The sequence below is a fragment of the Perca fluviatilis genome, chromosome 23 (assembly GCF_010015445.1).
Source record: "Perca fluviatilis chromosome 23, GENO_Pfluv_1.0, whole genome shotgun sequence".
Taxonomy (NCBI): domain Eukaryota; kingdom Metazoa; phylum Chordata; class Actinopteri; order Perciformes; family Percidae; genus Perca; species Perca fluviatilis.
The window spans coordinates 9,208,638-9,225,830 of NC_053134.1; the positions used below are offsets into that span (position 1 = coordinate 9,208,638).

The 17,193-nt window shown below is 44.7% G+C and overlaps 1 protein-coding gene across 1 annotated transcript in view; it reads right to left on the reverse strand.

Annotated features, from left to right (window-relative positions):
- Positions 1 to 17,193, reverse strand: part of kmt2e (lysine (K)-specific methyltransferase 2E) — a 30,460-nt gene that overhangs the window by 5,744 nt on the left and 7,523 nt on the right. Inside the window, 16 exon segments of the mRNA XM_039792210.1 lie at positions 285 to 584; positions 847 to 1,173; positions 1,487 to 1,672; positions 2,308 to 2,379; positions 4,695 to 4,793; positions 5,877 to 6,129; positions 6,264 to 6,373; positions 6,498 to 6,615; positions 6,830 to 6,960; positions 7,090 to 7,290; positions 7,392 to 7,430; positions 7,538 to 7,719; positions 8,248 to 8,387; positions 8,542 to 8,771; positions 9,456 to 9,570; positions 14,133 to 14,317. Of these exon segments, the coding sequence (XP_039648144.1) occupies positions 285 to 584; positions 847 to 1,173; positions 1,487 to 1,672; positions 2,308 to 2,379; positions 4,695 to 4,793; positions 5,877 to 6,129; positions 6,264 to 6,373; positions 6,498 to 6,615; positions 6,830 to 6,960; positions 7,090 to 7,290; positions 7,392 to 7,430; positions 7,538 to 7,719; positions 8,248 to 8,387; positions 8,542 to 8,771; positions 9,456 to 9,570; positions 14,133 to 14,203 (2,574 nt within the window). The 5' untranslated portion in view covers positions 14,204 to 14,317.

Below are 17,193 nucleotides of genomic sequence, written 5' to 3' on the forward strand. Positions count from 1 at the left end.
AGAAAGTGTAAAGGTTCAGTAACTCAACAATGGAAGCAGCTAAGTACTGATAGACTTTGTCTCTCCTGATAATGGTGAAATTTCCTTCCTCATTGCAGGAAACTTTACAAGCGACACAGTTACACTTCAGCTAAAGATGGATGGGAAAGGCAGTGTCTACTTGGGAGAACTTAATTTTTAATCTAAGGACAGAACCATATGAGGTTCCAAAACTGGCTGGATGTACATTTTTTCCATTGGCATCAAAGCCAAATGGGCATATTTCTGAAGCAGGACCTCTGTACCTTCTTGCAGGAGCCAGTGGTTGGCGGTGTTTCTGGCAGTTCTCTGGAACGCCTTCTCCCAGTGGGGACTCCAGGAGTGGAGGGGCTGCGGTTTGCCAGGAATGGGGACGAGAAGCGGACGTAGTGTTTGGGCGTGCTGTAGACCTGTGGAGAGCAGGCCATGCCTGGTAGGGCGTTCAGCTGTGTGGCGAGTACTTCAGGGTCACTGCTTATTCTCAGCGGTCGCTCTGGGACCGGCTCCGGGGTTCGCACTGCACCACTGTCCTGCTGCTTCTCTCCCACCCACTCACTCACAAAGTGCTGTTGAAAAGAATTTAAGAAGATCTGTAGGGTTTCCCGTACAATAAATTGGTTTAATATGATGTTTACATATGATGTGTACATTTGCCAAAACAAACTAGCTATTAAAACGTTTCTTTGTTTACAAGTAGCTCAATTTTAAAAGCAAAGTTGCAAGACCCTGATATAAGACAAAAGAAAGTATAGGTTTCGAACAACGACACAACTACTCCGTAATGGTGACATTGCTGTTGGCCATGCAGAAATATTGCTATGGACGTACCTTTTTAGTTTTGAAGTTCTTGCTCCCATTGCGGTTTCGGTCAGGTGCAGGTGAGCTGCTGTGCGGAGGGCTGCTGTCTGGTGCGTCAGCAGGGATGGACTCCGGCTCTGGTGCAGTGGGCATCTCTCCTTCAGGGGCTTCATTGGTCAGAGGCTCCAGAGACTCAGTCGGAGAGCCAGGGGCCAAGTCAGAACAGGTGCTGATGGTGCGAGCTCGCCGGCGCTGTTGGCCGATGTGCGTGCGGTTCCTTGAGAAACTTTTCCTGTTCCTCGAGCTTTTGACCTTGGCCGGCTTTAATCCTGGCTCTTCTTTCACCTCCAGAAGTGGCTATGAGAAAGACAGTGTTTGTATTTATTAAATTTATGCAGAAGTAAAAATGTGCCCACAAACAAGCCCCCCTGGTCACATTTTTTACTTGTTTGATGTATATCACTGTTCCACCAGCATTTACAAGTGCTTTATCGCTCATATGCAGTGGGTCGCTCTAGAAAATCTAATAAATGATAAATTGTGAAAGTACTTTGTTTGGGGGGAGGCTGGTAGAACACAAGATAGCTTTAAAAAATGGCTTCTGCAGGCTATTGCTAAAGCTTTCGACAGAACATAAAACAAGAGGGTTTTTGTGTCTCCATGCTCTCACCTGCATGACAACTGGAGAATCTACCATCTCTGGTGTGGCTGGATGCTCGTCCTTGATGTCACTGCGGCCCCCAACCTCTGTCTTGACGCTGCCGATTCTTTCCAGGGCCTGCTCTCTACGTTTCTCCCTCTTCTCCATTCGGGCAAAGGCTTGCAGGATGGCCTCCATCTTCCTCTCTTCTCTTGTCTGCAGAGAGATAGGCGTGGGGTTCGGAGGAGGGGTGATGGGACAGGAAGAGGGAGCAGAGACATTAGTCCATGGAGTACTACTATCCCACATAGCCCCAGAGGTAGCGAGACAACGGGTTATAGTGTACTACACAGCAAAAGCCGATCTAGCTTTGCAAAGTGCAGAGTGAAAGAAAGGTGTAAAAGTGACCCCTCGCTTTCACAATAAGAGAAACAAACCAGAGAGATGGTCAGGCAGGAGCAACAGAAAAATGTGAGGATGTAAATGGTCTATATTTATATAGCGCTTTTCTACCTTAACGGACAAAGAGCTTTACAATTAAACCCTGACAAACCAGGAGGTTGCATGTCTAATGTGTTCCTATATGCATGTTTGTGCCACAAATAACCCCAGCTCTACCTCCACCAAAAAAACCCAAACAAAGAGCTACCTTCAGTCAGAACACCCCTATGAAAAGATATTCGTACCACATAATATACTGAAACAACAGACATATTGCTGAGAGATCAGGCTAAAGACATGTGTCTGTAAAGATGGGACAGTTAGTACGCTTGTAAATCAGTCACCTCTGGGAGATTTGGGGATGGGGAGGCTGGTAGATGGGTGGAGTAGGGTTGGCTATGAAAGTTTACCTCCTTGTGTATCAGTCCCTTCCAGCTGGAAGCCGCCCCGACAGGGAGATGGGACTGCTCCGCTGGGTTGGCCTGAATGTTCAATAAAGAGACAGCCCAGTTTAGAAGAGACATGTCCCCCTTAAACAAGGCTTCACAAACACTGGACAGGGCTAGACACTCGCTGATCTTCTGGTGGTACAAAATAGGCCTGTGTCAGGTACCGTAGGTGTTGGACTTTGTAATTACCTACTATTGAGGATACTGGTAACTATGGGGCTACTTCAGGAAGGCTCTAAGGACACCACAAAACTGCCAAATAATTTAACTCATTCCTAATGACATCTAGGTTAGGACTATTTTATCAAATAGCTGATGTTTTACATTGTTGAGGTTCACACCTGCCACACCACTTCAAGGGTTTTCATCCTTATAACAACCTCTCCATTATATAACAATACAAGCTTGTTAAGGCCTCTTTAAACTGCAAATTTAGGCTGTCTGTGACGAGGGGAAAATGTTAAAATCTTTAGTCTTCAATACAAAACGGTAGTCCTAGATTACACTCTCTGAAACATGCCCTATTTGGAGTTTTGGAGACCAAACACACCCATGGCAAAATTCTGAAAGTATCTGAAATTTAGCACCAAAATTCTCACGTTACTGCTGCTTCAACCCACCAACCAATCAGAAGATTACACTAGTTGGCGCACAATTTTTTTTAATACAGTTTATGAAAAAAAAAAAAAAAAAACACACGTGCACATGGGACTCCGGCAAAAAAAAAAAAAAAAAATGGCCAAAGGTTGTTTATTGTTTTGCTGCAAAAAAACAAACAAAAAAAAACACATGTGCACCAATCACCTAAAAACAACCTGCGGTGGTGCAGTGGTTAGCACTGTCGCCTCACAGCAGCCTCACACTTGGTTCGAACCTGCGAACCTGGGGCCTTTTCTGTGCGTTCTCGTGTTCTCCCCGTGCCTGCGTGGGTTTCCTCCAGGTGCTCTGGTTTCCTCCCACAGTCCAAGGGGAGGAAAATTAGGTTAATTGGTTAATCTCTGTCAGCACTGATTGACTGGCGACCCTGTCAAGGGGTCTCACCCAATGTCAGCTGTGATTGGCTATAGGTCCCCTACGACCCTCAAGGATATGAAGGTATAGCTAATAGATGGACCTAAAAACAACTTTATTATCCCCAATTTGTTTCGCAGCCAGGTAGAACGCAGACTTGAGGCACTACTAGGCACAAAATGCCACTTGTAAACCAACATTTTCGACACAGGCAAACCAGGATGATCCAGGGTGCCTTTTAAAACAATAGGATAGAATATAGACTATTGTTTAAGTAGGGAAAATATCATGCCAACACACAATGTTATCTCCCCCGCATCTCGTCACGGCATAGATTTACAACACTCGCATGCACCTACTATGCTTGTGATCGTAAGTTTGTGAATGCACACTTCTTTGACCCAGCAGCAGAGCTCTCTCCTGGGCCAATTTCATAGAAACCAGCCTATTGGATCCTCCAAAGTCAATATGGCCCTGGCAACAAGGCTCTACCCTCTGAAGCCCTCTCTCTCTCTCTGCCACCCCCTCCCTCTCTTCAACTATCTATCCCTCTCTGGCCGATTAGCAGAACTGTATTTTGGCCAAAGATGAGTCAGCACTTTACACCTTGGTCCACCGTGTGAAATGAAGCTGACTGCAGGGTAATTTCCAGAGTGTGTGTGTGTAGTGCACCATGCTTGCCTGTGTGTATGTGTGCTTGATCCCATCTCTCAGGGACATAAGGCTATTTGGCAGGGAAAAAAAAGAGTGGTTGAACCAGTAATTGGCCATTTAAAACTTCTAGGCGCAATGAAGGTGAGAGGAGAGCTATACTCAAACTATAATGCACACTGGGGGACAGTTTCAGCTGGCATGATGACACAACATGCCACATCCCACTGACAGGAGAAGGTGTTGTAAACAGGCATGTGGCACTGGAGGCCTATTTATTTTCTAATATGCTGGAGAAAAAATGGCAACAAATGAGGAAAATAAATGTCACTGTGTAATAACTGACAAGCACATAGCCTAAGTGCTGTGAAGTAGAGGGAGGCCAAAGCTGCAGGAGGGAGAAAAAACAAATAGGACTGAGCAAAACACAAACAAGGGCATTGACAGAGGTGGAAGCACGAGCAGTAGATAAGTGATGAAGAGGAGTGAAGTTTAATGGAAGGGAGGTAGAGGACAGCTGCTCCTATCCAAGCCACAGCCCCAATAGCAGACAAATAGTTAGGTCCACCACACCGGGAGCAACAGGGGACAGGCTTATTTTTATTTTCACTCTCTTTCTGCTGGGTGGCTGCATGGCAAAAAAAAAAAAAAAAAACCCGCTGTAGCCCCTAGCTTGGCACACTTACCATCTTCCTCCTCCTCTCTGCAATCTGCTCCTCTGACTCCATCTCTACTTCATTGCTAATGGAGGTTTTGTCTTCTAGATCCTCATATAACTCAGGATCCTGTAAGAGGAGGGGAGAGGGGGGTATGGCGCTTTATCACGGCTGATCAGTTAGTCTGGCTACAGACTTTAGGGAGACAGGTAAGAGGGGAGGAGAGGTGGGGTGAGGGAGAGGGGCAGGGGAAGTAACCTGAAATATACAGGGAAGTAACTTTTTTTTTTTTTTTTTTTTTTTTAGAAGTCAGTCTGTGCACAAAACACACATGCTCAAATTTGTCTTTGGTCTCACACAGCACCCTGTTGTTCATAAATGATGGTTAATGAATCTGCATATGCACCTCATAGTATGTGTTCAACTGTGAGCACACTCCATGCTGTCCCAGCACCCTCTTACAGAATGAACCATTTAGCAACTGACATACTCTGCCCTGCCTTCAGTGTGAACATAGGGTTGTAATAGCGATGACTTTTAGACCCTTCTATCTTCTGTCGGGAGGTCTCATCTCGCCTTTCTTCCTTTGAGCTGTGACACAACTCGGCAAAACATTTGGGGGTAAAACCACAGTTTTAAGCTATGTGACACACTGGACTGAGTGCTGAATGATTGAGCACCACATTTTATTAAATACACTGACAATAACAACATTTCTCTGATTTCAAACTGCTGAATGAACCTAATTTATAACAATTTGGCTTGGTCATGGCTAGTGAAAATTGCTTTTCTGGAACGGACGACAGACGAGAAATCCTGTTGCTGTTAACACATCCGAGAGAAACGCCATTCTCTGAGTGTGTTGCACAAAAGGGTAATACACTGCAACACATCTCTGCCAGACAAGTTGCACAAAAGTGTATTGCAAAAGTGTCGTGCAGGGACAGTAAATTTGAATTATGCTGTCAAAATTATTAGTTGGGGGGCAAAGGTGAATGCATAAAGGGATGATGGGAAAAGTAGAGTGACTAACAATGGAAAACACATGCACAAAACATTTAACAAAGAGCAAACAAAATGCATGCACTGACCACAAGGGTAAATGTATGTTAACAAAAAAATATGCTATAGTAGACAACGTCTAAACATGTATGTGATTAAAGGATGAGATTGGGTGCATTAAGTGTGATGTTCATAAAAGTGTAATCTTGCCTGGTTGTTTGAGATGGAGAGGCGGAGAGGAGAGAGTTTCCTCTGTTTGCCGTCGCCTACGCTCTTGCTCTTCCCCTCGCCGTCCAACCCCATGTTCTGGTTCTGGCCCAGGTCCTCCCGGACCGTCTCCTTGTCCTTGCGGCTCCCTCGTCGCCGGCCCCCAGAGCCCAGGTTCTCTGTGGGTTCTAGGTTGTGCTTGAGCACCGGGCACTCCTGGTTCCCCTTCACACAGGCACAGTCCACCTTGTATTTACTGCAAATATTAAAGAGAAGAGAAAGACACACACAAAGAAGAGAAAGCAAAATGTGAAGTTAGAAGGCGATATGATCTTACCGTGCTACTGTGGTTCTGCATGCTACTTGCCAAGTTCACTCCTTATAACTCACCAGCTGCCATAGTCATAATCAAAACCAATGGTGATCTCTGTGCCTTTGGTGATCGGCCTCAATGAGTAGATGTATAAATGCAGCATGCCATCCTCAATGACGTGCCGCACCTGGGGGAGGTTAAGCAAAACATTAGCAAAGACAAATCATTGATGGATGCAGAAAGTAAGGGCTGGCTTAATTAAAATAGGCAAGATTAATCTAGTCATTCCGTTTTTTGGGAGGTTTACCTACTTCAGAATTAGGGGTGCAGGAGCGACGGATGAAGCGGGCCTCGTTGCCAAAGCTGCGAGCGTCCACACACATCTCCAGTCCGTCGAATTTAGAATAAAATAACACAAATGGGTATGGCCTAAAGAGGGAAACAAATAAGGTCAATACATGTGTTAATAATTCACATTAAAAACACCACACTGTAATGAACTACAACGCATAGCTATCCATCCCAAGTCCCCACGCTAACTTGTTTGACCTGCATAAAAGAAAATGCAGTAATATTCAATTTACAAATCATAACAAAAGAACTCCAAGGAGATATCCTTTTGATAAGTGACTAGCATCCTGACCTCTTAAAGAAGTACCCATTGGCTTCAAACTGCTGTCGAAGCATGAACTTTCCCCTGTACTCAATGATGAGGGAGTCTGGGGCCAAGTCTCGCACCGCCTTGAGGATCTTCTTGTTCTTCTGAACTTGACTCTGAAAGAGAGAGGGACAGTCAGATGTGAGTACAGATCTGGGGCAGGCTACACATTCAATTACTACACTAAAAGATTTTAAGGGTGGTTGAGTTTGGACATCTGACTTTACTGTACAGACTGTTTATACCTCCACGGGCGGTTTGAAAGAAGCGGGGTGCGTGTTGTATGCCAGGCTCTTGCCATCTCCTTGCTCTTTAACACGCAACAGGACCTGGACGTCCTCACTGTACTGATTGCTGCTGGCCTCCTCATAGCGCTCCATCCACGTCTTGATCTTGTTCTCCCACAGGGACAGGTGATCTGTTGGCTCCTGCTCTGGAGCTGCACCCTGAGAAAAAAAATAAAACAGGATAGTTGTAGGTACATGTGGCTCAAGTTTTGACAGAAGACGACTACAGGACTCTGAACACAATGGCTCTGTGAGTTTACCTTCACTCTGGAGGATTTTCTGGATCCCTCTCGGAAGGCCTGGCAAAAAGAAATTGAAACTTTAATGTTAATTGAAGTTCAAGCATATAATACATAATGTGCTTTGACTCGGTTCATTATGAATTAGTCAAATAGTCAAACCTGACCTTCTTAGCTCGGGCAGAGGATGCTGGAGGCTCTTTATCACCACTCTTTTTGCGTTTTTTATCAGTCTGCTTATTGCCAAGGCGCCCAGTAGTGAGGGTGATGGTGGTAGGCGTGTGTTGGAAGGTGGAGTAGAGCTCTAGCGGCACCTCATCTCCACTCTCTGTAGCACTGGTGTCCCCATCTGAATAAGGAAACGAATACATTTGAGTTAATAGAAGGGAGTACTTAAAGCTATAAAGAGCTACAGCTGCTGCAGGCAACAACAAAAAAAGAGCTAGCCATGTAACAATAATAGAAGATGAGGTATGTTACAGCACAGATTAGAAAAGGAGTTTGCTTCTTGCCAGCAGGTGTCAGTGTATCCCAGGCTCAGGCTGAGTGAAATTGGCCTGACCTGCAGGGGGGGACGGAGGATGCATCCTGACTACAACCTGCTGGATTTACTAACAATATGGCCATTTACTGCAGCAAGGAGGCCAGTAAAAGCAGAACTAAAAGATCTATCTTAAGCCTTCATAGAAAACGTTACACCTTACTACATGCAGTGGGTGATGCAGCTCTCAAAACAACAACCTACTCGGTGTTTTATCCAATTTTGTGTCAATACATTGTTACTCTGTTGAGATTTTCAAAAAGGTAAAGGATTAAGGTCTAAAGCAATATTTATAAAGACTATAGCCTATATATCCATCAGTGTAGTCTTGCTTACCAGACAAACATTCTCGTTTCCTGGTTTGCAGCAGGATGGCCCTCTCTCTATCTAGGTGTCGTGGTTGGCAGCGTTCACACAGGTAGGTCTCAGGAATGTTCTGCCTGTCGATGCCCATGCAGTCTATATGCTGCCAGGCACTAGAAAATAATAGCAAAGGATTTTAACAAGCTTTTAAATCACAGTTAAAAGTCAATGTTAACGACAACTTTGGGCCACAAACGTTTGAGTCATCAACTACTTAAGATCATGGAAAAGATCTGGTAAATGACGACGTGTCAACTGGGCTCTTACCTGCACTTGTCACAGCAGATCATGTAGCCGTCATCGTGGGTGAAGCCACAGATGCAGCGGGTGATGTCAGCCCCGTAGCTGCCATCCTCCGAGGTGCTGAGCGTGGTACCCCTGGATGCTTCGTCCTGGCCCCCTGGAACAAACAACCCCCCCTCTCCTTGTCGGATCAACATGGAGGGGGGCGGGGAGGCCGGTGGAGTGGGTGGGGGCCGCGCCCCATAGTTATGATCCTGATGAAAGGATGGCAGATAGGGGGTTTATGTGGTGTAGGTAAATAACAGTTTAGTATAGTGATAATTCACAAAGAAAAATCACCTAAATGTGCAGCATTTGTGAAGGTAAGGACCATGCGGAATAACTTAAATCCTGATGGTGTTTTATTAGTGTATTAAAGAAATACAGTGAATAATATAGTAAATGTTTCCTATACGGCTGCACTACAGATTATTTTCACTTTCGATCAATCTGCCAATATCTTTTCAACAGTAAATAACCGTCACAATTTCCTTAAGCCGAAGCTGATGTCATCGAGTGTCTTGTTTTGCCCAAAACAAAAATATCAAATTTACAATAAAAATAGTACATATACTATAATGCAAAACAAGGAAAAGCAGCAAATTATCATACTTGAGAAGCTGGGACTATCAAATATTTGCCATGTTTGCTTTAACAATTAATAGATTATCGAAATAGTTGCTGATTAATTTTTTGCCGATCACCTGATCAACCTACCCCATTGAGCTTTAATTTCCTATATCACCAAGATTGAGCAAACCAGTTTATTACAATTCAATGTTCTACGTCAGCTGTAATGGGGGGGTATTCATGTTGCACTCAATGATTAACAGACAGGGAGGGCTAAAGGTGTGTAGTTTATTTGTAATAGGGAAGGAAAGAACAGTGTGTGTACTCACAGCGTAAGGCAGGCCAATGTAACTGTGGGAATGGTGAGAACTGCTGCTGTAGATCTGGTGTGGGTAGCTGGACTTTTCCACCACCACAGGGCTGGCCTCCACCGATTCTGGTCTGCTGAGCAGCAACACAAACAAAGAACACACATTACTGTACACTCTAAAACTCAGATAACAAGGTTACACAGATAAATTGTTTCCCTCCAACAGTGTGAGGAAGTGTGTGTGCGTCAGTAAGCTTAGCAGGGAAGCAGGGTAGCTACTGGTGGTGACACGGAGGTACAGTGGCAAGAATATAGACAGTAACACTGTGTAGGTCAGAGGGCCTGGGGCAGTTGAAGGCCAATGCACACCCAGTGGTGGAACGTAAGTGTATATCCATTTAATGCTACTTGACGCCTCTACTACACTCCATTTCAGGTAAATATTAGACTGTTAACATCATTACATTTATCAGGCGGTCATAATTCCTAGATTACTAGACTAGAATTAGACTGTTCAAGGTTTTACACAAATAAAAATATGTAATAAGCTTAAAAAATGCCACGCATTACAAATCAAACCAGTGGTTTCCAGCCTTTTTGGCTTGTGACTGATAAAAAAGCACTGCATAGTTCTTCTCACATGGTTAAATAACCAAAATATCTGTTATTTCATGATAAAAAAGATTAGGGAATACATGCATACAAATTGTACAAGATGTTTTTCCTTTCAAATACAAACGTATGTCATGTTACTATTTAACTGTTAAATGGGCCATTTTGCTTTAGATACTTAATGTACATTTTACTGAGAATTATTTTACTTTGGAGCTGTAACGATCGGTCGACCTATCAATTAACAGAAAAATAATCGCCATCCATTTTAATAATCGATTAATGGATAGTCATTTTTCAGACAAAAATGGCAGAAAATGCTGTTTTTAGCCTCTCAAATATGGAGATTTCCTGAGATTTCTCTGTTAAATATCATATTGAACTAAATATCTTTATGTTTTAGACTGATAAAACAAGACATTTTAAGACATCAAATTGTACTTTGAGAAACAGGGATGGACATGTTATAGACCAAACTATTAATTGATTAATCTATAAAATAATCAGCAAATACTTTTATAATGAAAATAATCATTAGTTGCAGCCTTATTTTACTTAGGTAAAATGTGAATACTTCTTCCACCACTGACCGTCATGCCACCTTGGATGGAAAACTCAGGCCTGAGAGTCAGACAAATAATAATAATACATGTCAAAATAAATGACAATTGTACCTCTGAACCCAGATCTACAAGGTAATTTTTACAAACATGGTGTCTCTCACCCACACAAAACACGCACACAACCTTGTATTCATACCAAACCAGTACATCCACTTTCGCCAGGATCACAATGCAGTTAAGGGGAGAGCCTGTTTGGCCGTTTGAGACCAACCCTCCCTTATTATGAAATGATTAATCTACTGTTCAGTTGCTGAGGGGGTGGCTCTAGAGGAAGAGGGAAGTGGAACTGGCAAAACGGATGGCCTGAGACAAGACAGTCGGGTATGAAGAGGGAAGAAAAAAGGAAGAGAGGAAAACAGGACAAGCACGATGCATTTGTGATACAAGGAGAGTTGAAAGCAAGGTGCGATAACCCACATGCGTTAATGGTTCAATCATGTGTTCAAACATTACTTGATTCTCCTGTTTTCACAGAGTCCTGTCTAGAAAACGGTTTCAAGGTTGGAGACATACAAAACATAGTGTGTAGGTATATGTCACAGCTGCTGAGCTTGGTTCCTACTATGCTCCGTCTCTATTAACACTAAAAGTACACCTTACACCATCTGACTCCGTGAGGGTCACTGCCAACAAGTTTCCGTGAACAAGGCAACAAAACATGGAGAAAAGCTCACTAAGCATACTGGACAGCCTCTCAGGAATACAGAGTAAGATAGGTACAAAAGACTATGGGGACTCTGAACAGGCCATGTAGCATTTAAAACATTAAAACAGCATGTAAAACTGTTCAGCTTTGCTTACACTGCGACTCCATACCCGCCATATTTCAAAGCTCTTATTCGGAAAACAAGTACAGTGAAAAGAACCAGCCACATTTGAAGATATAGATAATGACACAAATGAAATTTTAAATAAAAGTCCCAAGGTTAAGTGGTGATACGATACCTGCGTGAGCCCTTCTCAGCCCTATCACTCTTGTTGCATGCCGTAAGAGCAATGTGCAACACTTCCTGTGTGAGTTGCCGCTCAAGTATTCACTGTTGAAGTGAAAACGTAAGTGCATGCATGAGGTCTGGAGGCGGACCCAGGGAAAGGTGTGTGTGTGTGTGTGTGTGTGTGTGTGTGTGTGTGTGTGTGTGTGTGTGTGTGTGTGTGTGTGTGTGTGTGTGTTTTGTGTGTGTATGCACAACAGAATAACTGCCAAACAGAACAATCTAAACTGTTTGAGTGTGTGGAGAGAGCCTGGCTTAAAAAGTTAGAGGGAGAATTTAAAATCATACTTGAGAGTGCAGTAGGCTGACTAACTTTCTCCCATTAATGATTAACCAGATCAAAGTCTACATTTCATAATACATGGATTTAAGATTTGGCCCAGGCATGTATCATTAAATGGTTAAGGAAGGAAATTAAATATAAGAGAATTGGGCTTTTGCACTCTTTCAGTTTGAACTACAAGTGAATGAGTGAGAGAGACAGAGATAGAAAGAAGGCAAACAAGTGAGCCAGCTTGTTCAGTGGGAAGGAAGTAAGCATGTTTGAATGTATGTTTGTATAACTGGAGGGTTTGTATCATGGCTCCTCTGCAGGGAATAGGAAGGAGGGCCAAGAGAGTTTGAGTACATACAGTACAAGTCGGAGGGTTGCAGACATACAGGTAGTCATGATCAGACTCAAACATGAACAGGTACAGCCTTGCGTCATGCACATGAAAAGATGATGAGTGAGAGAAAGAAAGATTTTTTTGCCAGTTCAAGTTCAAATTAAGGTGTGCAGCCAGGTATGCACTATTTATAGCTCATACATGTCAAAGAGTATTTAAAAAGGAACAGATGTTATTAAGAATGCAAACACCTGCTGGGAGAGGGTGAAGAAGCAGAGTGGACGAGCGTGGAGAATGGAGGGATTAACATCAGGAGAGAAAAAGAGCAGCACTGAACAGCCAGGGGCAACGCCTTTACTCCCAAAGAGCTCCCACTCGCTGCCATGGAAACACTACGTATTCTGTTGGTGGCGTGTGCGCGCACGCCGGGCTCTGTGTGTCACTGTGCGCACACACACACACACACACACACACACACACACACACACACACACACACACACACACACACACACACACACACACACACACACACACACACACACACACACACACACACACACACACACACACACACACACACACACACACACACACACACACACACACACACACACACACACACACACACACAATTAGCCAACAGCTGGTCACGCTGCTGCAGTCTTCAGGGGGATGTGGAAGGGACGTGACGCTGTTTCGCTGGTGAGCAACCAGCCCCACTATCCCAGACTCGGCTGGCCGCTCACAATACACCAAGGAGCTGGGTGGGTGGGTGTGTGTGTGTGTTCAGCTACGTTCCGTCCCTCTGGTCCGGACGGGACCTGCGCAGCAGCAGGTGGAAGCCCCTTTCAAGCTTGTTATCTGCTTTTGAATAAAGCTGCAGCAGGCGATCGGACGCAGCGCTTGGAAGGACAAAGACTGAGTGAGTGAGAGAGTCGAGGCAAGGGGCTAACTCCTACCCCCGATGGCAACAGAGCTCCGTGGAGTGGGGGGGGGGGCAAGGGTACGCAGTGGGACTGTTTAAGACGCCATGTCTATGTGAGGGCCACCTGTCACTCAGGCCAGCGACCATGGCAACAGGCCCTGCGCAGTGCAGAGGGGAGGGAGGGGAGCGAGGGACAGATACCATGGCAACACAAGCTGTCACGGCAACAGCTCTGATGAAGGCCAAGGGGAGGGCTGGCTCTCTTTTAAAGAGACAGGAGCCCCCTCCATAAGTTGATGACGTGTGTTATTCTTTAGTCATACGAGAACCTCTTGCTTCATTTATTTGACCAGAAAAAGCCACGACAATGTCCTTGACAAGACTGGGAAACAGAGAGGAGGGGCAATAGGAGGCTTGTTGCCATGGCTCCATGCCCCATTTCTGTATTACTGACTCAATGCAGAGTACACACATGCAAACATCAAGCTACAGCAATAGAAAAGGATCAAGGAAAGGTAGGTTGTGTACGATTCACACTCAGTTAGTGTTATAAACACAGTCGGCACATATACATCTACATTCTAGGCTCACTGCCAGTTTCACATGGGCAGATGTAGTTAATGGCTGAACACTGAGTACATCTATGTGATGGTGGAGTGCAAGTATAATCAATCCCGTTAACAGTAACTTTGTAAACGTGGAGATCTGGAAAGAAAGAATTGAATCAAGGCATAGAGTTAAGAAAAAGATAATAGAGCTGCTTTAGTCCGAAAACTGTGGTAGCGAAACTGAAAATGAACTTTTGTCAAAGACGAAGACCTAAGATGGTATGTATATGGTATGGTAAGAATGAATGAGTGGAGAAAATGAGAAAGTGAGGGGGCATAGAAGGTGTGAATAGTGAAGGCTTGGTGGGTTTGTCAGTGTTACTCACTCTGAGCCCGCAGCCATGTCCAGATATGAGGCGTCTGCTGTGTCCACCCCTACTGGGATGACTATGCTCATGACGTTCTCTGCTGATCAGTTCTTGTCCTACTGAGTCCAGAGAATGGGAGTCCAAAACACTGAGGCATGCCAGCCACAGCAGTCATTGCAGACATCTAAGTGCATCCACAAGGCCTGAACATGTAGTAGGAGAGGAAAAGTCAGACAAAAGAGAAAGGGAACAAAGAAAATCAGTTAGTATTGGGTAGAAGCATCTTTACAAGCATACACTGATAAATCAGTTTCAACAACGTGTGACTTCTTTCATACCAATAATCAAAGCACTTGCAAAGCTGCAGTACCTAGCAAACCTGAAATTACAAATCATATTGAAAACAGGGTATTTCCAGCACGTTAATGCATGACTCATACATTCAGACCAAGAAAAGTGTTTTACAGGGAAGCGTATGATAGGAATTTCCCCTCTGACAACGCTACCAAGCAGAGGTATTGACTGATGAAAAGCGAGAGGATATGATTTTGTAAGGTTAAGCCTGAGCTGCTGCTGTGAACTGCGCTAAAGCGACCTCTACACAAGATCTGCCAGGAATGCAGAAGGCTGCACTGTAAGAAAGCTCCCACAAAGGGGAGCAAGAGAACACAGAGCAGCCAGCCGCCATGAAAGGAGGGAGGAATAATGCAACACACAGAGGCCATTTTTCCCCCTTCGACTAAAGAGGACTGCTCTATTCTAAGCACTCACACACACTCCTCTCAATGAAAGACACACACACACAAAATCTTTGCATTAGACATTTTGTTGATAGCAAAGCTTACGTTGTGATCGTTGCTACTGTTAGGATTGCAAGCTATTCACATGGAAAAATCTGCTGTAGGATCAATTCATCAATAATTGACTGCATTAGGTGTCAGGCAATGGATGTAGTGTCCCTTTGGTCACCAAGTAGGAGGTTGGTTGAACTAATAAATTATACACCAGCAACAGTATTGATGGGAATATTAAGCCATGTATTTGAGTCCGATGTGAATCGAGACGGGAGCATATGTGTGTGGCTGCCGCTGATACAGAGAGCTCTGTTGATAAGAGGGATTAATGGGGAGGGACAGATGCCGAGACAAAATAGGCTGGAGGTCATACCTCCGCCTGGCCTGCTCATGCACACTCAGGCCAAACAGAGGCTCAGATCATGCTACGGGTATAGATGGTCGAGGGGTTACAAAGCAGGGATAGGTCATATATTGAGTAGGGACATACTTCAAAACACTTCGCAAGCAATAACGCACCATCACATCAAAACCTGTCTATGCATGCCTATGAGGCCTATCTGGCCTAACCTTGTCCTCTGAAGCACTCACACAAATGCATGTCGACACACGTCTCTCTCCAGGAAACCTGTATTTCCTTACCAGGTTGGCTATTAGCTATTATTATTAAGGCCTCTGTCAAGGAAACTCACTGTTCACAGGACACACACACACACACACACAAAGATTCTTTAAATAGGAAAGGACAGCCCTGAGAGCAATTTCAGGTACTAATTCACCCAAATGCACTATTTGAGCCAGCAGGACTGGTGAGAGGCTCAGACATGACAGCTGTCAGCTCCAGGCCTAATTAATAGCAGGAAGAAGACCCGTGTGTCTGTGCGTCAGCCAGGACTACTGATGGGATCACCCTCCATATTCTCTTCTGACTCTGTGTGTAGTGACTGGGTTAAATAGGCTCAATGGTGTTTTAAGTCCCCAACGTCTCCTTCCAGGCAGCGCTGTGACCGTCGACTTCAAGGCACCTAACCCTAACCATTGCCTAATCGACTTCCAGGCAGCGCTGTGACCGTTGACTTCAAGGCACCTAACCCTAACTATAACCGCTGCCTAATCCTAGTGCAGCGCTGCCTGGAAGGAGACGTCGGGGGGGTTAAAACACTGATAAATGTTAAATAGCAGAGCTTTATCACTGGCTGAATTTCATGAGGGAAGCTGTAACCAGAACTCTCTTTCAAGAAGGTTGGGCCGGTTTGCCAAAAAAAACTGAAATGACAGACTCCCCCTCCTTTGTATTATTGGAGAGGCCCAGTATGTTTGAGCACTGGTAAAATGCTTATCCTCCGAAGCAGCCCGTTTGTTCCCCCGTTCACTAGGTTTGTCTCCACTTCATCCAGGGAATCCTGCTGTCACAACTAAGGAATGCACACACAAGCTCACATTCATCCCCCTGCACACACACACACACACACACACACACACACACACACACACACACACACACACACACACACACACACACACACACACACACACACACACACACACACACACACACACACACACACACACACACACACACACACACACACACACACACACACACACACACACACAACCCCTCGCCCTGTCCTTTTAAACATTCCTCACTATAGGGAAGAACTGTGTGCGAACATATGTGCACTGCGCTGCAGCCAGATACAGTCAAGAGACTGGCAAAAGGCAGATGGAAAAAAGAAAACAAGTACAGTACAGCAGCATTCCTGACTCAATCTGAGCTGCACTGTGACTGCCTCTGCCCGCTCCTCCTACTTCCTCTAGAAGAGCTATCCATAACCCCAGAGAAACGCAGTCAAAGAAAGGAAAAGAAAACAGAAAAAAAAAATAAAAATCCCCCTCCCTCCCCCCTTTCCTGTGCCCAGTCACCCCGCCCAGCCGGATTTCTCTCCCTCCTCTGTGCATTTCCTAAATAAACCTGAAGACAGTAACGCAGAGCGAAGGGGAGTGTCGCAGACGCAGTTCCTAATTACAAAGAGCCCAGGAGAGACCATTTAAAGCCACCTTTGGCCAAATCCACCGCTGTTATGGAAACGCATGAGCAAAGCGAGGGGTGGGGGAAATGGGGAACATGCACAGGGGTGGGCGAGTAGAACAGGGACATAGAAAGACATGTAGCGAAAGTGGACAATAGTAAAAGGAGGCACAAGATGGAAGTGGTTTAGGTTTGTTTGGTTTAGTGCATCGCCTTTCTCTAAAACCGTTCACCTTTCATGCGCTCTTTGAAC